Genomic DNA, 25,251 nt, shown 5'->3' with positions numbered 1-25,251 from the left:
CAAAACCTTTTCAGCAGTTCATAAATGTGAAAGTGTCAGACAAACACAATATTGTTGCTAATTTTCTAGTAGTTTAAAATAAACAAAGATGGGGCTTAATCTGCTCCCTCCCTAGTGAGACAGCACTCACAGATCCAGCGAGAACAGACACAGGATCTGAGATCTTGAGATCTCAGTAGCAAGTGTTCTGTCTTCACTGAACTGTTCAAGCACCATATGCTCCAGTCTGGAAAACTCACCACAAAAGATATGTCCACAGTTGGTTTCTACTGGGCAAGTTGCTGTTTGGAGACATATTGGGCAATTGAAGTCACTGTGATAATGTGGTTGCCAATGCTGGAGAGATTCCTAAAACAGAAAAAGTCAGAATTCTCTAGTAGATGCATATTTTGAGTGACATCATTTATTAATATTACATTAACTATTAATTATTCTATTTCATTTGCAAACAAGTGTATTAACATTAACCATTACTTGGCCTACAGCAATCACGGAAGGATTCATCAGTGGTGGCAGATGACAGAACTAGGAGCAAGGATCTCCTAGTTGCAGCAAGGGAAACTGAGGTTAGATATTAGGAAAAACTCTCTCACTAGGAGGGTAGTAAAGTACTGGAACAGGTTACCCAGGGAGGTTGTGGAGTCTCCATCCCTAAAGGTTTTTAAGATTCAGGTAGATAAAGCCTTGACTGGGATGATCCAGTCGAGGATGGTCCAGCTTTGAGCAGGGAGGAGGACTAAATGGTCTGTTCTGACCCTGATTTTCTATGTTTCTCCACCTAACAGATGGGGAAAATGAAATGCCTAGAAATTGAATGACTTATTTAATGTAACAAATCATGGCATTTTTACACATGAAAACACCGCAGCACATGTGCAGTTGTATAAGTGGCGAAATGCGTGTCACGGAGCAGAAAATGGTGGCGGTCCGCTTTTGAACTCAAACACATAGAAGATGTTTTAGTTCAAAAGCGCACTGCTGCCATTTTCTCTATGACCCAAGTTAACCCCTACCTAGTCCTCTTACTATTGAATTCAGGGCTTTGGATCCCTGCTCACCATGTAAAACTGCTGTGATTGCAGGGCCAGAGAAGATTTAACTTGGTCCTTGGTGGCGACAGCTCTCTGGCAGCAGTGTCCTGCCCCTGCTCTACTCCACACAGCCAGAGGCTCAAGCTCTCCTGCCTCCATTTGGTGCCCCAGGATGCAAACTGTTAGGTATGCCTCTGGGAGTCAAGGATCAGCAAGGATCAGAGCAGCAGTTGGAGAAGGGGAGGGCTTAACTCGTGGCAAGCCAACCAAAAAAGTTGGCCACGACTGACCTAGGCCATCTTTACTGTTCATACAGGACGCCTCTACGTGAGCAATTAACGCACATGAATAAACTCCTGGACTTATTGCTCTGGAGTTTTTTGCTCCTATGTGCAGCATTTGAATGTGCACCTAGGAACAAAAAACTCCAGAGTATATTGCTCTGGAGTTTATTCATGTGCAGCACATTGAGCCTGGTTGGAGCAGCCACAGCTGGTAGCAGCCCTGGGCTGCTCCAATTGGGCTAAAATTGCTACAGAGAGGCTGACTTGGACATGAGGGTATTTCAGGGCTGGGCTAGTCAACAGGTAGCTCCCACGTTGAAGCACCCTTGTGTCCCAGCCATCCAGGCAGTATCTACACATGTGCTGCTGTGCAAAAAAACCCTCCAGAGCTGGCTAGTACTTTTACAAGTACTTTTACAAGTACTAGCCTGCTCTGCAGTTTGTTTCATGTGCCCTAATAGGGGCATACGTATAGACAGAGATGTTTCCTGTGGAGTTAATTAGGCAGCTCTTTAATAAATGTCTTGAGTAGGTGCACCCACTGAGTCCTAAATTCTGTCTCAATAACCCAGATATTTTCCTTGTTGTTCATTGCCAGTTTCAGCCAGTTCTTACATGTACCAGAATGAAAGGCTTGGTGGGTATGGGAATGATGGCTTTTCTTGGACTGCCGTGATTATTCGTCCAGTATAAACCATAGGCCTTGTACAGTGAATAACTAATGGAGGATCACCTGTAGCTCAAATAAAGGGCTGTGTTTTTAGAACAAGAGAATATGAGTTTTATCCCCACTGTCAGTATAATTTTTCAAAGGGGCACTGTGAAGTCATAGATGGCCATGCATTACCTATGGTGATATAACACAATACCCCAAAAGTATCCTATCCTTTTGTTCTAATTTTTAGTGGAAAGGATGTAAGGTTTAGTTTGTTCTCCGGGCTTTTGTTTCAAGATCGCCTACTGCCCACTCCTATAAATAAAGTCTGCTTGGTATTATAGTCATTTCTGCCATAGCTACCTGATATAATGAGTGGTAAAGAAAAGGCTAAGCAGAATTTTTCTTACTGTACATCAGTTTTTTGCTATGACAGAAAGTTATTGCCAGTTTCATTTATTCAGATTTATTAGCTAGCTTCTGCTGGATCAGGAGATAAAACGTGCTTGCCTCTTTTCATTTTTATATATATTAAAGAAAATATTGCTTTTTAGATTTTTGTCACTTGTCATTGCCAAACTTAGATCAACCTGTGAAGACACTCTAGTAACAGTGTAGTTGGCATCCTTTTCTTCTGAAGATAAAGTTATTTCAATGTTCGTGTCACTCCCATTTAGTAATTGGACTCCTCTGAATTCAGGAAGCAGCCTCCATAGACATTGATTTGCTCTAAGGTAATACCATTTGTCTTTCACTTCCTGTGCATAGTCAAAGGGTACAGGAGGAGAAGGAGTATCAGTTCCACAATTTCATTTTGCATTTGGATCGAAATGTAGTTAAAAGTAGGTGTTTCTTGATGAAATATGCCAAATTATATAGAATGGTATGTTACTACAAAGGAAATAAGGCATATGATTATGGTTATTTTATGATGTCACCATATGCATGGTCATGCCTTATTGCCCAACAGGAAGGTACATGCCAGTGTTCTTGTTTGCTCTGGTGCATATTTCAAAAGCAAGGTTGGCACCCACTTTCCTGATGAATCAGTGAAAACGCCCCCACACCATTTGATCTATTTCTGGAAGATTCAATAAAGAGCATAATAATAGAACTTAGCTCTTTCAATGGTAGAAAGCAGTAGAGCCAGGGAACGCAGTGAATGCCACGCTCATGGGAAAAGCAGACAAAGATCAATTTTATTAATTTAAAGACTCCAAAAAAGAGTGAGGTTGACAAGCAGCTCTACAAAACAACTGAGCTTACATCCTGCTATCTCTGCCAGTTCATTGACTACATGTGTCGAAATCAGTGCCCTCTAAATGATCCTTTTCTTTGTATGATAAGGATCTGGAACCAAGAGGAAGTAGGGTTTTTTTAAAAACAAAATATCAAACCCACTGAAAAAAGTCTAATTTTTCTCTGTTCATGAAATGACTAATATGGATAGCACCCATCTTTAGGCTGTGTATAAGCTGCAATGAGTTGTATGAATTATATAATCAAGTACTAAATAAATGCACAGTAGCCAAGGTTACTGAGCAGTAGTGCTGGCACACGCCTTTTTAGTGACACTACTGCGCCATAGCCTAATAAACAGTGCTAGTACTCTATTGCACAGTATTGTGCTGTGGTGTACTACTGCACAGCATTATTAGACTACTGCGCAGTTAGTGTCTCATGTAGATGTGTCCCGTGTGACTTAAAAAAACACATCCATAATGGCATTTTAATGTATTCCAACTTCCCAAAATGCTTTGGGGACCTATTTGTAGACTCAAAGGGACAGCCTCACAACTGACATCTATTTTCACTGATGAAACTCTGACAGTTTACATGCGCTGAAGGCCTGCGCCTTAGTCCACGACCATGGTGTTTACAAATGCTGCACGTTTGACCTAAGTGTATCAAATCTTTACTTTGCAAAGTAATAAAACATATACTCCTTTAGCCTTGTCTAGTACAAAAACAGGAACCAAATGTGTTTCCAATTATGGAGCAGATATTGAATAAAGGAAACCCAGCATTCCCAGACCATAACCAATGGAAATTTTGAAAAGCTCTCCTGACCTCTGCAACCTCAATAAGTATAAATTGCTTTTGTATTTTATATTAAACTATAATGTAAAATAATGAACTTACTATGGGATTCCTAGAAGAAAAATGGTTATAGCCTTTTTCCAGATGACTCATCTTTTGCTGATTGACATTAGCAAACCTGTAAAAACAGAGTTTGTGCTATTTTAAAAAATGATAGAATTGAATATTACTTTGTTGCCATGTAATATCAGCCCCAGCTTCTGACATGAGTCATTGCATTAATGAGTGCCTAAACTCATCAGGTATATCTAGTAGGCACTGCATGTAAGTACAGATTTGTGCTTAAACATAGAAAATTCCAATCATTTTCTACTCAAGGCACTGTGTGTCACATCGGTTAAAAATTCAAAATCCCACAAGCCAGCCTAATAATAATCCACTAATTATGACTCACAGAAAGGAACACATACATGCATGCAGTACAACAAAAAGTTAAATTCAGAGTTACAAAGTAAATTTATCTTCTTGAAATACCAGTCTTCTTTCCCTACATTCTGGGAAAGAAAAGTATGGGTACCGAAGAGCTTCACATAGGAGAAATCTCCCTAGTTGACCTCTAAGAAATATTTGGGTCACCCAGAAGGGATAAATTTTGTCATTATTAAGCACTAAAGCTACAATTTCCAAAGACACCTAAGGGATTTGAATACTTAATTCTCATTCAAATGAATGAGTGCTTGGACCTCTATACATTTAGGCAGTTGAGAAAAATCTTAGCTTCAAGATTTTCTTCTAATTGCCAAATAGATACTGAAAATGATTTTGTTTTGTAATGTTGGAATTCCATTGTGCCTGACACAATATAGGTAGTTGTCCAGGATGGGCAGATAATGACAGAGACAGACCCAAGAATATCAATATAATCAACATTTTTAAAAATGTACCTTGCACATGGGTAAAAAAGTGTGTTTTCATTGGAGAATATTCTTGCATCTTTCAACATGCAGGAGTGCTAGATACTGTGGGACTATATTCTTCCTTTTTCCAAATGATCACCTAAGTGTGATCTTTCTGTAACAGCTGGGATCCTCTGATCTTCCTCAAAATAATACACTGTGGGTGCATCTACATGTGGAATTAATGCAAATGAATAAAGTCTGGCATGGTTTGTGCTGGAGTTTATTGATCCTGAGCACCATATTTACACATGTGCCTGGGGCCAAAGCATACTGAGCTGGGTCGGAGCAGCTCTGGCTGGCAGGAGCCGTGCGGGGTCAGCCTGCCAGCCCAGGGCTGCTCCAACCTGTTCAATGTGTTGTGGAGGGGCTGCCTGGGGCACAAGGGTGCTTCAGTGCTTCACTTCTACCTGGCTCAGTTCCCAGCTGCTTGCAGCCCCATGAAACTGAGCCCAGTAGTGGGTAACAGAGCTCAGTGCGGGAGCTGCTCTCCACCTCCCTCCACTGGCTCAGCTCCTGTGGCCGGTCCCAGGCAGCAGCAGCAGCAGCCTCCCGCCGGCACCCCCAGGAGGGCTATGGGGCTCTGCCGGACTCCTCCCCGGGGTGCAGACCCTGATCTACCTGCGATCAGAGGAAGCTGCTCCTCTTCCAGTTTCATGCTTCCGTATTATAGCCTGGGCGAAACGTTGAAACAGCATCGAAACATCAAAACTGTTTCGACAAAATGAAACGGAACAGTGCTTTCAAAACGAAACTAAACACCGTTCTGTTGAAACTTCGAAACAGAAGTTGAAGCAAAACAGTGCTGTTTTGCAGTCCTACTGTGCAGTAGCACCCCCAAACAGCTTTTGCGTGATGCTGACTCTGCAGTAGCTCGTTACTAGGCCTGTGTGAAGCAGCTAGCATTCACTTTGGATTCAGGTTCGGCCAATTTGGGGGACAGTGATTTAATTTGGTGATTTGAATCGCTGTCCCGAACTGAGTTGGCTAAATCTGATTTGGAGATTCCGCTGCTGCCAAATCGCCGAATCACACAGGCCCATCCCTCAATTTTCTTAAAGGGCCAGAGCTGGGGCAGGTGGGGCAGCCATGGGGGGACTGGGAGAGTTGGGGGTCAGGGTGCTCATGACAGAGCCCCCCATGCAGCATGGGCTGGGAGAGCAGGCAGGGGATGGGGTGGCAGGAGTCCCTCCATGGCCCTCTCCCCTCTCCTCCAGCCTCCCCTCCCCTGCCCCCTACTTACCAGCTCTGAGCTCCAGCTCCCTGCTGCAGTGGGCAGGGACTGCCAAAATCATCAAAAGTCTCCAAATCTTTTATGAATCAATTTGGAGAGCTTTGAATCAATTCGGATCTTTTTATTGGTCCCCTGATTTGATTCAGATTCGGAGATTCAGCCACCAAATCGGGCCGAATCTCCTCTGAATCAAATCAGCACCCAAAGCTTCGCACAGTCCTACTCATTACTACTGTGCAGTGGTTTGTTACTACTGTGCAGGAGTGTTGCATCACAGTTCATGCCCTGCAACGCTACTGTGCAGTAGTAATGAGCTACTGCACAGTCAGTCTCTCATGTAGCCATGGCCACTGTGCTGCTGGAAGACCATTGAAACTACTCCCTTACTGTACTGCAATTAGGGCTCAGCACTTGGTGGTTTAGTTCTGGTCTTTCTTTTAATGTTTTGCAGGTTAAAAAGAAACTATCATAGGGCAAAAAAGCAGCTGCTAGAAGCTGGTTTTATGCCGCCCTGATCTCTCTGTAAATGAAACTGTGATGTCCAGATGCAAGGGGCTGTGCATAAAGGATTTTTCTACTACCATAAAAAGTAAGTCAGGAGCTGCTTCCTTATCTGTGACCTGAGTCTTTTGTACATTAAAGTAACTGTTAATTTAAGAAAGAAAATGGACTGCCTTCTATTTAACTTGAAATAAATCCAAAAGCTATAAAGACTCTTAACAAAGGGGAAGGAATTGGAAAGCCACAAGTGGAACAGTCTAACACAGGGGTATGCATGTCCTAATGAATTTTCCCCCTAGGTTTATCATATTAATCTGCAAACCGAATCCTAATATATCTTGTAAGAGTTAATGCCCAGACCCAAGGCTTTAATTCTTTCATGTATTAGACCTATACAGCTGATGATCTATTTTATCCTGACACTCTTATCATGCTTATTTAAACATTATTTATTACCCTGTGGAAAGTTTCATGAAAAAGAACAAAGGAAAATGATCATTATATTCTAAATAAAATATCAATTTGATGTATTTAGCATATAAAAACATAGATGACTATCTTAATTGTTAGTGAAAGCGATCAGAAAAGTAAAAACAGTTTATTCTAGCCGAGAATTTGTCCCACAGTGAACAGTTTTCTTGCATTCTATCATTATATAGGGGGAAAGTATCTAATATATGTATCTTTTAAACACTTTGGGCATGAGCCTGATCTTATTTACCCTGATTTATCAAAAATAACTACCAAGATCAATGGATTTACATAGTTGCATTAATGGTCTGAGACCAGAACTAGGCTTATCAGATGGTGAAAACTATTACAGAAAGAGTTAATCACATAGTCAGCACCATTATTTTAAAATGTCTTAAAATGGTATTTGTGTCCCATTTTGCCAGGATGTTTTTATTATATGTGTCTGAATTTTAAAGCACATATTCTAGCCCACATAGTGATGGCCTCTTTAGTTTAGATGCTGTCAGTTTTCACAGTATGTTAGCTTCCATCTATATTTTCCAGATGCAAATGGTAAAATTGAGGTTAGTTAAAAATAACTTTATTAAAATAATTTGGCACCAGGACAAGTTGGCAAAGAGCATTGTGGATTCATCTTCAATGGAGATATTAAAGGCTTAGACTTGTCATTCATCTATCAGGGGTGGATTAAGAAAAACTAATTGAATCTTGCACTGATTTCAGTGACTACTTTACATGAATAAGGACCACCGCACAATTTAAATTGCTGATTATTTTTAAATAATCATTTTTAAATTATTTATTTTAAATACTATAAACTGGATTTTTGAGGGGTCCAAAGGAGTTAGTGTCCAGTTCCCACTGATTTTCACTATGAGTGCCTAAAATGTCCTTTGAAAATCCAAGCCTTGGATAATAAAATATTGACAATGTCTGTGCATTCTGCATCTGTCTTGTTGAAGCTGGCCAGCTGGGTAGAAAGAGATAAAAGAATCGTAGGGCCAGAAGGGCAGCTTGCATGAAGAAACCTGGCTCTGTAGCACAGTAAAGTGGACTGCGGAGACAGCTTAGTTTCTGGCCCCTGCTCCCCACTGTTCATGAATTTGACATTAAATCGTAATTGGGTTAAATGTATAAACAGCATTAGGAGCAGAGAGCAGGGGCCAGAATTCAGGGGTTGCTCCTTTCCCGGGCCTTGGCCGCCTCACTGAGTTCAATAGTCCATTTTGCATGTTTTGTCTGCCATATGAATCTTTCATTAATGTCTCCTCACTGGCCCAGTATCAATAGGAAGGGGGTGGAGGATGCTCTCAGCTCTGCCTAGCCACTGTGGTGTTAAAGGCACTCTAGCAGGAAGTAGGAGGTGTAGGCTAAAGCCCTTTTTTACTGAAGAAGGCAGGGCTGTGCGAAGCTTCGGTTCCTGATTTGATTTGGTGGAGATTCGACCTGCTTTGGTGGCCTAATCGCTGAATCTGAATCAAATCAGAGGACCCTTCAATCTCTCCAAATTGAAGTGGAACCCTCCAAATCGATTCAGAGAGATTTGGAAAGATTCGGAGATTTGGACATAGACACAGCATTAAATGTTTTTTGTACATACCTCAAGGTACCAGGCGGCTCGTGAGTGCTGTGATGCTGGGGCGGATGAGCATCCCACAGGAGCGGGAGGCTCCTCAGAGCACTTGACAGCAGACCTAGAAGTGGACCAATAGCACTTCCGGTCCACTTCTGGATCCTCTGGGGAGTGCACAGGGGGGGCCCCCCATGCTCCATGAGGCTTGGCAACTGGTGCCTCCTGGGTTTGGGGGGGCATCTGGGGTCCCCCCGTGGCCGATTGCTGAGCCAGGAGGGCATGGGGTACCCCCCAGCGCACTCCCCGGCGGACCCGGACGTGGACCGGAAGTGCTTTCGGTCCACTTTCAGGTTCACCACCAAGCATGTGGGGGGGCGCCCCATGCTCCTGTGGGACGCTCCATCTGCCCCAGCATTGCAGCGATCACAAGCTGTGCTGGTACCTCGAGGTACGTAGAAAAAACATTTAAAGCTGTGTCTATGGCCAAATCGCTGGTTCTCCAAATCAGCATCGAATCTTCAGATTCGGATGTGGCCAAATCGAATTGGGGACAGTGATCCAAATCAACGAATCGAATCACTGTCCCTGATTTGGGCCGAATCCAAATCAAATACGGCCCACTTTGCACACCCCTAGAGGAAGGCCTACAACCCAGATCTCCCATTTCCTGGGCAAGTGCTTTAACCACTAGGCTGTTGAACAAAACGTAGACAGAAGGATCACAACCACGGTTGCAACATAAAACAGTTGCTCCATGTGGTTCTTTCTCTGGCTAGAGATCAGGGACTTCTGCAGAGTTTATGCATTTTCCCAGATAGAATTGAATGGCAACAGAGCTGGAAGTGGAGGCCAACACCTAAATGGCTATTCTGAATTGTTTCTGGGCATGCACAGTGGCCCAAAATTAGGCCTTTTCAGACCAAGGTGAAGTGGTATAAGTAATTAGATACTATAGCAGTCTTACAGCTGTTGCACAGGCTGGAATATAACCCTATTTAGTGACTGGGGTACCTAAAAAACCTCATAACTTCCACTTAGAAATCAAAAAAGTGGAACAGGATGTGGGCAAAAGGCCTAACATTTGGCACCAGAGCCTATATTTATACTCCTGAAAAGATTAGTCTGCTTTTACAGAGTTGTTCTACAACTTACACTGATTTCATTGCAAATGGTGAGAATAGAGTAATACTGAAAATCAGACCTCACTTAGGTGCCATGATATAAACTTGCGGTGCTGACCTTTACATGCTGAAGTGAGAGAGACTGGACAATACTTTTTAACCAGATCACATGCCTAAAATAGATGATTGTTCTAAAGTGACTTCCTAAAATAAAATTTTCTACAAATAGAGACAGGATAAATTTGCTTCTTCAGCCACCTGACAGGCAGATACCATGTTGAAGCTCTCCGAATCGATTCAGAAATGATTTGGAGAGCTTCGGTGATTCGAGCAGTCCCTGCCCACTTCAGCAGGGAGCTGGACCCGGATTCGGAGTTGGTAAGTAGGGGGCGGGGGAGGGGAGGGCTGGAGGAGGAGGGAAGGGACCATGGGGGGACCCCTGCCAGGCCCCATTCTCTGCCTGCTCCCCAGCCCTGCTGACCCCTCCACCCCCTGCCCACCCTCCCAACCCTCCCCTTCCCCCACAGCCGCCTGGCCCCAGCTCCCAGTGCTTTAAAAATAAGCCCCACTCACTGGGTGCTGCTGAGCAGCGGGATGATCCCTGCTGCCCCCCACTATCCCACACCATGTGGGGGGCTCTGCCACAAGCCCCCTGATCCCTACCTGCTGTCACAGCCTCATGGCTGACCCACCCACCCCAGCTCTGGCCCTTTAAGAAAAAAAAAACAAAAACATCCCCCAGGCTCACCAGCTCCTGAAGCGGCCTCGAGGCTTCTGGGGGCTCATGCAGAGCCCCCTATGCAGCACGAGGCAGTGGGGGACAACGGGGAGTGCGGCCCTGCTGGGCAGGACCCCAGTGAGTAGGGGCTTCTTTTGTTTATTTGTTTTTTAAAGGGCCAGAGCTGGGGTGGGCAGGGCAGCCATGTGGGGCTGGTGAGGGCGGGCAGCACCCGGTGAGTCGGGGCTTTTTTTTTCAAAGAGCTGGGAGCTGAGGCGGGCGGGGCTGCCATTGCCAGGGCTGGGAGAGCGGGCGGGGGATGGGGCCTGCGTGATGTGGAGATTTGGCTGATTCAGCAGCAGCCAGATCTCCAAATCAGATTCGGCTGAATCGATTCGGGACAGTGATTCGAATCACCAAATCCAATCACTGTCCCCTGAATCAGCCGAATCCAAATCCAAATCCGAAGTGAATACTAGCCACTTCACACGGGCCTAGTAGATACAAGTATTAGAAAAAACAGTGCATTAACTAATGTGCCATACCGCATGTGTAGACGCTGACCGGGAGTAATTGACTTCTGGTCAGGCTAGGCAGCAGAGGGCTGAGAGAGCTGTCCTGGCTTGGCAGGATGCTGCCTGCCAGCCATGTGGACATCGGGACCTATCTGGATCTCCACGTGGCTGAGAGATCTGTCCCGGCAGCTGGGTACCTGCCTCCCTGCCTTGTGGAGATCAGACCTCTCTCAACTTCCATGGGGCAAGAAAAGCTGTCCCAGCTGCCTTCCCAGCCACGTGGAAATCAGGACACATCCCCCTACTCAGGGCCAGCCTAATCTCCCCCCAGCTGGGACAGAGCTGCTCGTGAAGCTGGGACACCTGCTGGAGCTCAGGGCTAAGCCCCCGTGCCCCCTGCCATGGAGCCTGGAGCTGCCCCTGGCTGCTGCATGGGGCAGAGCAGGGTAGGATCAGCCCTGGACTGGGCTATACCTGTCGGGCTCAGTTTGCTCCCGACAGGGGCGCATATGTAGACATGCACAAAGGAGCACTTTAATGAGGCTGAATTATTAGTGCAGAAAGTTCAGGAGCATTAATTGCACATGTAGATGTACTCAGTTTGTCTCCAAGGTACAACCCTGCTCTACCCTTCTTCTTGACTTCAGACTAGCATAGTTAACCACCTCTCAAAGGTTTGAACTAGAGGTCAGAGCATTATCTAAACCTTCCCCACTCTGTGGCCTTGGGCAGGTCACTTAACTTCCCAGGTTCACCGGGTGTATTTTTTTTTTAAATTGTAAGCAGTCCATGATAAAATTTGTCCATCTCAAAGATATGTCAGAAGGAAATTAATTAAAGTTGGCATAGCACTTTGAAGTTGAAAAGTGCTAACTATTATTAAACAATTTTTTTCGAACATCAGCCATTATTCAGAATTAAAATAGACCTCACTTTGAAGTAGAAACTTGTTAATAAAGTATGGTAATCTCAGGGTCAGGCTCCTGTAATACATGAGCTGTGACTGTACACTTGAAGTGTAGTACTGTTAAGACTGTTGATATGGATACATTCGGAAACAATAGCTATTTGATAGTACATATTAAACCTGATCACAAGCAAATTAAAAGTAGCTGACATCCTAAAAAAAGAAGGAATTGTTTTGTTCCACACTTCCAGTTATTTAAAAACATTTGAGCTTGAGTTTCTAACAGTTAAAAATATAATGTGTGTTTTTCACCCAGCACATTTATTTTAGTGGAAAAGCCCACAGTAACCAGCCAAATAAAAAATCCCTACCTTGGTTCAGAAGGTCTGCATAATGTATGGCTCAGCGTTCTGCCTTCTGTAGATATGTAGCCAGATGACTTCTTCCTTATACCAGCTGACAGAAAAGTGTTGTGATATGGAGTCATTATACCTGATTCATTGAGGCAGGCCATTCATCTTGGTAAATTATTAACCTGGTTGCCTCATGTCAAGGTTTTGTTAGGATTTCTAAATGTACTAAGGAAAGGAAAGAAATTTCTTTTCAAATGCAACAATTGCATTAAATGTCTGGAGGACCCCGGGGGTAAAAATAAATCAATTTTTTTTTAACGAGTTCAAAGAGATTCACGTATCTAATAGCAATATTGCATTGCTGCCTTCAAATATTAACTTGATCAAGGTCATGCAACGGGTATTTTTGATCATATGATATAGTAGCAGCTCAAAAAGTGTGTAGATAAGAGATTAGCTGAAGTGCTGTGGTGAAACAGGTTTAAAGCTTGCCAGGCACTTGTGATAGTTTAATATTGTGTAACTCTCGGACCAGATTGAGTAGCTATCCAATCAAACGTGTGAATCTCACATTTTGGGGGGAAGACGTACATATCCCAAAGAACATTACCTGATTGCCAAGTAAACGTCATACAAGATATGTTCTTTTTCATGGTACATGTCTCTCAACAAAACGTCTGACTGATCAAAGAACGCGTTTTAATTCCTATAAGGTTCTTTTACAATTTATGAATAAAATGGTAACATTAGCAAGGAGGTCTGTTAAAGGTCGGGTTTTGCACAGCCCTGAGTGCACTGGCTCTGGGTAGCAAAGCATTCAGGCACATGCCTACCTTCAGTTCTTGAGTAGTCCCACTGATTTATTGAGGAAGTCAGTAATGTTATGGTATGATAGCACGCATGTACTTGGGACACTTATAGTATACTGGCATTCATGTACTTGGGACATTCCTTATAGGCATTTTATTATGGCAAACAAAGCACTTTTAGAAAGATTCATGACAAGATGGGCTTAGTGGAATAAACAATACTCCTTGTTAGTAATTAATCCCTCAGATATGCTCTGTATTATGGTGACAAACTACATACCTCCATGTGTCTGTCGGTGTGAATGTGGGTATACATTCACAGTATGTTAGCTTCCAGCTATATTTTCCAGATGCAAATGGTAAAATTTAGGTAACTAACTTTTAGCTACGTTGTGTACACAGCAGTGCCAGTTGTATATAACGTGTATTATTATAATGTGTATTATTCACTCGTATCTATACTTTGCTGTTTATACATGTTTGAACACAGAGCCCTAATACGATGTAATTGCTTTTGAAAGGTGCCAGATTGTGGCAGTGCAGGTTTCCCCATGTTGCTCTTGTGTTGTGCTGCAAACCCAACATAAGGATACCCCTCTGTGAAATGTTGGATACCCCTCTGTGAAGGCTGTTTATGCCCTTACCATTCAGCTGATGCTCTGGATGTTAGAACTGATTGTATTTTTGAGATGTGAATACTATTCACATGGGACCTGGTCACCAAAACATGTGATCACTAATAACCCAGAATGGATTTGAATTATTTTTGACCGAGACATGATTAAACCAAACTGTAAAAACAGCCTTCTTTTCACAGAAATTAGGGGTGAACACGTACATTTTTGCAATAGTGAGATGCAATCCAAAGACTTTTTTACTTGCTGAAGGCAGTGTATGTAGTTCTGTGTTCCTCTTGCAAAGGCTGATGCTATAACTAACACATAACACAATCTTACAATTTGTCTGATAAATTTTGCACATCCATTGGAAAGAGATATTTCTTTTTTCATGCTTATCCCACTGGCTATTGGAATAGATGATATTAGAATGGAACTCTTGGTTAAAGTGTCCTCACATTTTTATTTCTTTGCTAAACTGCTTTTAAAGTATAAACCATCGTCCTTCCACTAGGTTAAGTTAGATGCTAGCAAACGTCCATTCTAATAGCACCAGATCATTCTGAATGCACAGATTAAATACAGGACAACCCCCTTAATCTGTTATGAATGTTAAAGATAAATCGGCAGTTAAAACACGGCAACCATCTGGTAACAGCTAGGTACGTGACAAGCTGTGACTTTTGCTTATTATACAAAAATGTTATTTCATCGGTGCCTTATCTTTCCATCTCTCGACCTCCTATTTGTTTGTTTCATTCATCTGCCTTGTCCTGTCATGATCAGACATTTTCATTCTGCTTTATACAGTACCTAGCACAGAAAATGGCTCGATCTTTGACTAAGGCCCTCAGGCACAACCGTGAAAAAAACAACAAAGAAAACCGATGAGTACATTGGCCTTGTCTTTTTTGCCTTAGGCTTTGTGCCAGCAAATACTTCTGAGTTACTTGAGCGATCCCATTGAAGCCATAAGGGCTACTCACATGAGTAAAGCATTCACTCATAGTATCAAGTCCTTAATTGCTTAGCTTCTACAGGCAGGTTTTGCAAAAAAATATCATTTACATCACAAAACTCTAACCAAACAAAACTGGAAGAAACTGGTGCCATAATGTGAAATATCACCTCTTGGTAGTGCTTGTGGGGGGAATCTAGGCAATTTGATTTTATGCAGACCTAGGAGTTTTATGTTCGTATGGGAGTTTCTTATTAAAGAACCTCTCAATGTGGCCCAGATGTGATCAGATTCCAGTCGGGGTAATGAGAGTGGGGAATGCCAACTGGTGCCTACAGAGGCAAGCTTTACAGCATTGTGCTAAAAATCAAAATCTAAACTGTCAGAACAGTTATTAACCTGTTCCCACGTAAGAGCAAAACGTGACACACCAGCTGTCAGTGGAAGTGCATGATGAGAGGTAGGAGAGGAATCTGTTTAAAATGGCAAAGTGTTGGGCTGCTAGAAAAAGCAGTTGTGGTTTTTGCCATTAAAACAATCCCGGTGTATAATATTCTTTTATTGCTAGTATTTCCAATAAAAAGAATTGTTGCCTTACTGGCAGTGTGGAGAAACAGCATTGCATATAAAACAGAATAGAACCCCACCCACCTGCTTTTGCCGGTTGGGTTTGCTATGTCACTCACTGGAATATGAATGTCAAGGGAAGCTTAAAATATTGATGAAAATATGGTCAGAGGTCTCAAGCAAACTCATGAGAAATATCTAAAAAGAATAAAATATAATGGCATTAATATGAGAGATAATTAAATCAGAGCTCAGATGTGCACACACATGCCAATTTATTCTATTTGATGTGTAAACAATAACTTGAATTATATTACGGTAAAGCGTGATTAAAGGTGGAGAAAATTCTAGTCACAGGATTATAGAAAATTAGGGTTGGAAGGGACCTCAAGAGGTCATCTAGGCCAACCCCCTGCTCAGAGCAGGACCATCCCCAACTAGACCATCCCAGCCAAGGCTTTGTCTAGCCAGGTCTTAAAAACCTCCAAGGATGGAGAGTCCACAACCTCTCTGGGTAACCTGTTCCAGTGTTTTACTACCTTCCTCATAACAAAATTCTTCCTAATATCTAACCTAAACTTCCCTTGCTGCAACTTGAGACTGTTGCTCCTTGTTCTGTCATCTGCCACCGCTGAGAACAGTCCAGCTCCATCCTCTTTTGAACCTCCCTTCAGGTAGCTGAAAGCTGCCAATAAGTCCACTCTCAGTCTGCTCTTCTCTAGACTAAATAAGCCAAGTTCCCTCAGGCTTTCCTCATAAGTCGTGTCCCCTAGACCTCTCACCATTTTTGTCATCCTCTGCTGGACTCTCTCCAATTTGTCCACATCCTTTCTGTAGTGGGGGGCCCAAAACTGAACACAGTACTCCAGATGTGGCCTCACCAGTGCTGAATAGAGGGGAATAATCACTTCCCTTGACCTGCTGGCAACACTCCTACTAATGCAGCTCAGCATGCTACTAGTCTTTTTGGCAACAAGGGCACATTGATAGCTCATGTTGAGCTTATTGTTCACTGTGACCCCCAGGTCCTTTTCTGCAGAGCTGCTGCCCAGCCAGTCAGCTCCCAGCATATATCGGTGCATGGGATTGTTCCGTCCTAAGTGCAGGACTTTGCACTTGTCCTTGTTGAACCTCATGAGATTCCTTTTGGCCCAATCCTCCAATCTGTCTAGGTCACTCTGAATCCTAACCCTACCCTTCAGCGTATCTACTACTCCCCACAACTTGGTGTCATCTGCAGATTTTCTGAGAGCGCACTCTGTGCCCTCTTCCAGGTCGTTGATGAAGACATTGAACAAAGCCAGCTCCAGCACCAACCCCTCCACTTGATAGCAGCTGCCAACTAGACATTGAGCCATTGATTACTACTGTCTAAGCCTGATGCTCCAGCCACTTTTCTGTCCACCTTACAGCCCATTCATCCAGCCCATACTTCTTTAGCTTGCCTGGGAGAACGTTGTGGGAGACCATATCAAAAGCCTTGCTAAAATTAAGGTACACCACATCCATTGGTCTCCCTGCATCTACAGAGCCAGATGTCTCATCATAGAAGGCAATCAGGTTGGTGAGGCATGATTTGCCCTTGGTGAATTCATGCTGACTATTCCTAATCACTGTTTTCTCCACCAAGTGCTTAGAAATGGATTACTTGAGGATTTGCTCCATGATTTTTCCAGAGACTGAGGTGAGGCCGACTGGTCTATACTTCCTTGGATCCTCCTTTTTCCCTTTATGGGCACTATGCAGGGCCAGTACACATTTTTTGGGCAATCCGAAGAAGCTGGCGGCATTAATGGTGAGGGGGAGGGTGGCGAGCAGCCAGATGTGAAGCTGGCGGCAGTGGCAGAAGGGAGGGGGAAGACAAACAGCTGAATATGAAACCGGCAGCAGCAGTGTTGTGGGACCTCTCCTGATTGCCCTGAGTTTTCAAAGATGATGGCCAATGGCTCTACAATCACATCAGCCAACTCCCTCAGCACCCTCAGGTGCATGCCATCTGACCCCTTGGACTTGTACACATCCAGCTTTTCTAGGTCGTCCCTAACCTGTTCTTTCACCCCTGTTGGGTGCTCACCTCCTCCCTAAACCTCCTCCCCAATTACTGGTGCAGTAATCTGAGAGCTGACCTTGCTTGTGAAGACAAAGGCAAAAAAAGCATTGAACACTTCAGCCTTTTCTGTATCCTCTGTCACTAGGTTGCCTCCCCCATTCAGTAAGGGACCCACACTTCTTGCTACCAACATATTTGTAGAAACCCTTCTTGTTATTCTTCACATCCCTTGCTCGCTGCAACTCCAATTGCATTTTGGCCTTCCTGACTTCATCCCTGCACGTCCAAGCAATGCTCTTATACTCTTCCCTAGTTAATTGTCCAAGTTTCCACTTCTTATAAACTTCCTTTTTGTGATTTAGTTTACTGAAAAGTTCCCTGCTAAGCCAAGCTGGTTTTCTGCTATACTTGCTAGTCTTCCTGTGCATCAGGATAGTTTGTTCTTGTGCTCTCAGTAAGGCTTCTTTAAAGTACAGCCGGCTCTCCTGGACTTCTCTCCCTTTGAGCCTGGCTTCCCAGGGGATCCTTCCCATGAGTTCCCTGAGTGAGTCGAAGTCTGCTTTTCTGAAGTCCAGGGTCCTTACTCTGCTGCTCTCTATCCTTCCTGTCCTCAGGATCCTGAACTCTATCATCTTGTGGTCACTGCTGCCCAAGTTGCCATCCACTTCTACGTCCCCCACCAATTCTTCCCTGTTTGTGAGCAGCAGGTCAAGAAGAGCATGGCCCTTAGTTGGCTGCTCCAACATTTGCACCAGGAAGTTGTTCCCAACACCCTCCAAAAAACTTCCTAGACTGCCTGTGCACTGCTGTATTGCTCTCCTAGCAGATGTCAGTGTGATTGAAGTCCCCCATGAGAACCAGGGCCTGTGATTGGGAAACTTCCACTAGCTGTTTGAAGAAAGCCTCATCCACCACTTCCTCCTGGTTTGGTGGTCTATATCAGAGCACCACCACAACATCACCGTTGGTGCTTTATACCCGTCCATGACAGTGCTCCAGTCATGCGAGCTCCCACCAAGTCTCTGTTATTCCAATCACATCATAGCTCTGTGACTGTGCAAGGATTTCCAAGTCTTCCTGCTCATTTCCCAGGCTCTGTGCATTTGTGCAAAGTCCCTGCTTTGCTTCAAGTATCTGTGAATAACTACCACACCATATGTCCTGCCTTTGTCAGTTATTAGTATTGGTTAGTTTACATGCTAACTAATTGACTAGTACTCTCTACTGGGGATATTTTTAGCTTTTTATCTTTGAGCACCAACTTTATTTCTTGTACATAAGTTTATCATCTTAATAAGAACAACAATAACAATAGTAAATATACTAGTTTTTTCATACCAACGATGTGCAGAGACAAAATGAAGGGAAATTACTATTCCTTTTAACAACTTATTTATTCATGTTCACTTTGAAAAATATATGAAATACAATTAAAATAAGTACAGAAGCTGCCCAGGCCACTTTTGTCACAGGTTGGCCACCTCTGCTTTTGAGGGTCATGTAACAGATACATCTCAAGCACACTTTGCAGTTTTATCAGTGGATCAGTGGATGTAGGACAGAAAATTAAGCAGCACTTGTATAAATAAATCTGATGATGAAAGTATGGGGCTTTTTTGTGTGTGTGAAATAAATTTTAGTGCATGTAAAGGATTAAAGACTGGGATATTAGATAGGCAGAGTATAAGCAGTTCTACAAACTCAGCTAATATCAACTGGTGACAGTCTTGTGACCACCAAACCCAATTTCATGTGTGACCTTAGCCACAAATAAAAAAAAGATATAAAAGGACAGGGCATCAGAACAGAAATGAGGTTATCTGTGAGCAAGTAAACAAAAGCCAGAAACAGAAAGGCATAGATATGAGACTGATAAGTTGTTAGAGAAGTAACCCAGGCAGAGAGATAGGAAGATGTGAAGGCTATAGTGAAAAGGAGGAGGAAAAAAGCATGATGAAAAATGGGTCAGGTGTAAATATTTTATTGTTAAACTGCTGCAGTGTAATGGATCTGTTCATGGTGGGCTGGATCAGACTATGATTTACTGAGGTGACCCATGTAGATACATTCCTGAATAGGTTATTCATTTTGTCTTCTGTATCAAGTGACAAAGATTATTCTGAGCACTCTGGGTTTAAGCAGCCTTTTATTTAATGACATTTCTAACTGTGAGCCAAATAGTTCCCTTTGCCTCCCTCAGGAGAACAGACATGCTCTGGCACATCAGTTTTAGGTGGTATAATGGCACGTGGGAAGTTCTGAGTCTGTGACATGCTCTCTTTCTTCCCTCAGTCCTGTAAAAACCCCTCCAGGAATGACCTGTGGGAGTCATGCTATACCAGTGGGTAGGGAGGAGGGCTAGGATAACTACTTAATCTGCTGCTGCATTCTGTCTTTTCCATCTTTCAAGGAAGGACCATGTAAACTAATCCTAACACAGTCTGCATGATTTTACAGAGAGTGCTTCATGCCAGAGTGAACTTTTCTTCCTTCTGCAAAGCCAGAAGGATGTTGGGACAGTTTTCTTTTACAGATTTCAATGCTCAGGTCTGTTCTCCAACATCACAGCATTCACGAGCTGCACCTGGTACATCGAGGTATGTAGAAAAAACATTTAAATCTGTGTCTATGGCCAAATCGCTGATTCTCCAAATCAGCATCAAATCTTCAGATTTGCATTCAGCCAAATCGAATTGGGACAGTGAACTGAATCAATGAATTGATTTAGATTGACAGGGTTAGGCACCTGGCATCATACATAGGGAAGGAAGAGACACAGGGACCTCCTAGGTATGATCCAGAGCAGTAAGCACCTAAAGCTAGCTCAAAGGCACAGCAGTGTATCTGCACCCTCACTCCACTGCAGGGCTAAGGTGTCTGGCTTCAGGTGAGGGGGATCCTCTGTTATTTCAGGATCCTCCAACATCTCTCTTGGGATCCAGTGTGCTTGAGGTGACTTAAGTATCCTTTTGCTACCTCCCACACCCATTTGAATCACAACAGAGTTTACAGTAGGCATTGATAACTATCTGGTTGACCTGGATTATTTCTGGATTGTGACTTGGACAAATCCTAGGGCATCTCCACTTGGGATATGTACCAAGGTGAACATGAATCAAAGGAGGAACAGTGAGGACTCAGTAACACCTGAAGAGTTTTGCTGCAAAAACCTAACCTGACACCTAACTTGAATGCTCAAGCTCACCTGGGCTGAATGTGCAGTGCAGATATACCATGTCTTTCTGTTCCTCATCTGTAAAGTGGGGATAATACCACTTCCTTCTCTCACAGGGATGTTGTAAGGATACATACTGTAAGAAGTGTATAATATTATAAATTGTATCAATCGAGGTTCTAAATGCAACAGCAAAGCTATGGAATAGTTCATTTTTCATCTAGTCCTTAAACCTGTTCGAATTTATTTCATGGAGATGGGAAGTGGAATTGGTATGTTCATTCCATAGTTAGCCATGGTGTCACAGATTGGCTTTTTTTTATATTTCCAAACTGTATGTATCTACATAAGTGCACAGAAGAATCTGTCACATGCAGTACAGTATTCTGTATAAGATACTGGCTAACCAAAGAATTAAACACATAATTTAAATAAGGAAAAATGACATGCTTGTATCCTCTGTTCGTAAGGAGCAAATTGCCAGGGTCAAATGTGGTTTCCTTTTTCTTCTGCAACAAAACAATAGGTAAAAAGTTTATTAAAAATGAACTGATATGTAACTGAGCCAATTATGTAATCTCCTTGGAGATCAGAAGACTAATTAATTAGATCTGATTCAAAGATTGATACTGATTGTAACTGAATTATATAAAATGTTTTACACTACAGAGGGCTTCGTTTTATATTTTTTACACAGACAGAACTCCCATTAAAGTCAGTGAGAGTTTTCCTTTTCTTTATTTTTCATCTTATTACAAGGGCAAAACAAGTCTTCCAAAGAGCAAAGAATCTATTACCAAAGAGAATAATAACTGATTTCTAGCAAGGTGCATGTTGCTAGAAACAGCTAGTTTGTTTTAAAACTGCTTTAAAAAATACTATCAGTTGATGTTAGATGTCATGAGTCTAAGCAAAGCAACTGCTGAGAATGCCAAACTCCACTTCCCCCCAACTGCAATGTCAATGTAGGTCAAGGTACTTATACTCTTGGTTGGCACAAAACTTAATCTGCTGATAAGCTATCACATGGGTTACACCATATGAACAGGCTTCTAGCAAAGTCTGTAAGTAAGGAAGACTGGTGTATAGTCATTCCTGTGGAAACTAGAACACTTTCTTTGTCATCAATTCCTTTGTCCCCCTTCTTTTTTCCTTCACCACCATACCCTGCTAGTCCTACTGTATTTCTAATGCATGCATGTATAACAACAGCTGGAAGGAAAAAAGCAGAGCTTCACAGACTGCCAAATGAATTTGCCATTTTGTTGTCTCCTGTCTACCTGCAGGATTTGCATGTCATAAGGATAGTATGTCTCATAATCCTGAAGGACAGACTGTTCGTCAGCTAATTTGGGTTTATCCTGGGGAGGCCTTTATTAGTCAGAACTTGAATTAGATCCAGTGGGACGTGAGTGCATAGGGTGCCTTTCCCTTTAGATATGGTACTGCCACTCCTATGCAGACTAGCTTTTGGACTTGGTCTCAGTCCCACACTGCCTGATTCAGCCTCCTTTTGGTATGCACACCATTTTCTCAGGGGCCAGGCTGACCCTGAAGAACAAACTCCCAGAGGAGCGTAAATCTAACACAAACACCACAATCCAGTGCAAGGTATAAACTAACTTAAAACCAGAAAATGCACAACACTATTTGGTACTCATATTTCTCACCTGGGAGTGGATGCCAGAAAGAATAAGAATAAACCCTCATGGTAAAACAGCTGTTAGGGATGTTGCTCAGTGTGCTACCAAAAGGTGCTCAGCTCCTCTAGCGAGGTGAGCAATGTCAGTATAGAAGAGAATAGAAGCAATTAACATAAATGAATGAGATGAACAGGACAGGACATCAGAGAATTCAAGCCAATGCTATAGCTACTAAAGTGAAGCAATAAAATGTGTACGTGGTGCAGGAGATTATCCTATATCTATCCTATATCTGTTTACCCTGAGATCCCTATGCTTGTCTGTGAAGCATCTGGTTCTGAGCACTGTAACAGAGCATTTAACTTGATGTACCTCCAGGGAGATTCAGATGAGATTTTTTTTAACGGACACAGTGCACATAACAGGAAGTGAATGCTTCCTCATTACACCTATTCACTGAAACAGAAAATCAGTAGCACCTAAGTGCTATATGTGCAAAAAAATATGTGTTTGTTCGATGCCAGGGTGTTTTGAGCTGCACAGAGACAATAATTATGCAGCTGCCTGTGGAGATGCATCTGGGTGACCATGTGTAGAGCAGACTGGAGTTCAAGCATAACAGTTCAGGTCTTCTAGTCTCCCAGCCCTGTCACAGAAGATTTTCAGTCACTGTGGGGCCAAGTTTTAGTGACTAGATGGTGTCACCTTTTAGACAGATGGTTTTTGGAGCAGTCACTAACAGCAGCCACCAGCTACACAGCACTGTTAGTAGTACTCGGGTACTAGACTATAGGCAGAAAAGGGGGGGGAAATGATAATTTAGAATGAAAAAGGAGAGCTTTGCATCTCTCCTCAGTCTTTACCACGCTGTCTGGGGGAAGAGAGAAGCGTGCTACTTTATGCCCATGACTAGAGTTAAATCACACTCACATTCAGCACCTTAGGGTCTTGCCATGTCCCCCCCATGCCACTCATCTTTGTTCATCAGTATTTTACATCCAAGTCTTGATTTTTGTCCTCCAAGTTCACATCATTTGTTCTATGCATTGAGGAGGCTTTTACTGTGAATGCACTTTCAGGAAACAGCAGCGAGCTATTTGAATTCAGTTGCCACGCTGAGTTTGTTCCTGTCAGCGGCTACTATCCACTTCACAACCCCATTGCAACTGGCAGTCGCACAGCACCACACACTAAGTGTGCAGTAACCTAAGGCCCCATCTGCACGTTACACCTAAGACACGATTATACAGTTCGCCATGTCTGTGACCCAGCCACAGGTTCAATCAGTTAACTGTGTGATAAAACAAGGAATAAGCCACAACGTTATTCCACAACAATGGGTAATAACCTTGCACTCCTTATTACGCCATTAATTGGATGCATGGCCAAGTGCTCCTCTGTGGCTGGGAGCCCCATCAGCTGATGGGGCGACCAGCTGCAGGGGTGCACCATGTGCTGGTGCTGCGGCTGTGGGGCCCGTCAGCTGCAGGCCTCACAACCACAGGAGCTGGCTACTTGCCCGTGCAGGGGAAACCTGGGGTTGCAACCCAGGTCTCCTCCCGCACCGGCAATATGGCATGACAGGATCTGATGCTGCAAGAGTGGTGCGGTGCGAGGTGCAATGGTGTGGATGGCACCTCAGATGCTATCGTGTGTTTACCCCAATGTCTAGACCAGTGGTTCTCAACCTTATTTGAACCGGGCCCATTTGCAAACGTTGATGGCCAGTCCCGACCCACTGCCCCCTGCCTCCAGCCCCCCCGTGTGTGGGGCAGGCGGTGGGTCTGTGGGGCACAGGGAGCCCCTTGCAGGCTGGAGCTCTGCCAGCCTGCAAGGGAAAAGCTGCGGTTTCCCATATTTTTTTCCCTTTAAAGGAGAATCCATTTCTAAAATGTGTTGATCCATTGTTAAAGTTTGTCACAAGGGCAGTTTAGGTTAGATATTAGGAAGAATTTTCTTACTAGAGGATAGTAAAACACTGCAACAGGTTACCGGGAAAAGCTGCGGTTTCCCACGTTTTTCTCCTTTAAAGGAGAATCCATTTTTAAAGTTTGTTGATCCATTGTTAAAATTTGTTACATGGGAAGTTTAGGATAGATATTAGGAAGAAATTTCTCACTAGGAGTGCAGCAAAACACTGCAACGGATTGCCCAAAGGTGGTGGTTTCTCCTTCCTTGGAGGTTTTAAAGACAAACACTTGGATGGGATGGTTTGGGTAAGGATGGTCATGGTCCTGCTTGGAGCAGGGGACTGGACTAGACGTGCCCTCCTGAGGCCCCTTCCAACCCTCATCTTTCTATGACGCATTTTTAAAGTGGACACATACAGACATTACACTTCGATTAGTCTAAGCGATCAGAAATCGAACAAAACGAGGAGGCCGTCATAGAGGACAGTCCGGTTGCCCTCTGTCCTGTATTGATACAAAACCGGACCCTTCACGTCCTCTCTTTTTCTCTCCAAGAGAAAGTTCGTCCTCATTTTTTCTCTCCAAGAGAAAGCTCGTCCTCTATTTTTCTCCTGAAGAGAAAGTTCGTCTTGAAGCGAAAGTTTGTCCTCTGGTTTTCTCTCGAAGAGCAAGTTCACCCTCTGCTTTTCTCTAGCAGAGAAAGTTCGTCCTTTGTTTTTCGCTCAAAGGGAAAGTTCGTCCTCTATTTTTCTCTACAAGAGAAAGTCCGTCTGGAAGAGAAAAACAGAGGACATTGAGGCGTCGGGTTTCGTATCAGTAAAGGACAGCAGACAGATGACCACCCTAAACTAACCCCAGGACCGTACAGAAGTTCGGCACATGCACTCCGGTCGAAAACCGGTGCGAGGGTCTAATCCACACCGAGCCTGACACCACGGTCAAAGGGATGTGCAGGAGACCAGTGCCACGTGTGCATCGCCCTTCCCTACCTGCTTGAGAAAGGCTGGTGTAGACCCAGGTGCGACAGGAGCAGCACGTGACCAGCCCGGCCCGCTCCGGGGCGCGTGGCTGTGTCCGCGGAGCCCCCGCTGGCCAACAGGCGCTCGCACTGCCGCCCGCGCCCGGCAGGGGGCGCCGGAGGGGCGCACACCTGGTAGGCG

At 43.7% G+C, this 25,251-nt stretch overlaps 1 protein-coding gene across 1 annotated transcript in view; it reads right to left on the bottom strand.

Annotated features, from left to right (window-relative positions):
- Positions 1–20,673, bottom strand: part of LOC102372266 (E3 ubiquitin-protein ligase RNF170-like) — a 28,621-nt gene extending 7,948 nt beyond the window's left edge. Inside the window, exons 1-5 of the mRNA XM_006036796.3 lie at positions 20,569–20,673; positions 15,398–15,419; positions 12,381–12,465; positions 4,113–4,188; positions 240–348 (exon numbers count right to left, since the gene is read on the bottom strand). Of these exons, the coding sequence (XP_006036858.2) occupies positions 240–348; positions 4,113–4,188; positions 12,381–12,465; positions 15,398–15,419; positions 20,569–20,673 (397 nt within the window). The remainder of the gene's footprint in view (positions 1–239; positions 349–4,112; positions 4,189–12,380; positions 12,466–15,397; positions 15,420–20,568) is intronic.
- Positions 20,674–25,251: the final 4,578 nt, after the last annotated feature.

The sequence above is a fragment of the Alligator sinensis genome, unplaced genomic scaffold (genome assembly GCF_000455745.1).
Source record: "Alligator sinensis unplaced genomic scaffold, ASM45574v1 scaffold1559_1, whole genome shotgun sequence".
In the NCBI taxonomy this organism is placed as follows: Eukaryota; Metazoa; Chordata; order Crocodylia; family Alligatoridae; genus Alligator; species Alligator sinensis.
This window is presented reverse-complemented; position numbering and strand designations above follow the sequence as displayed.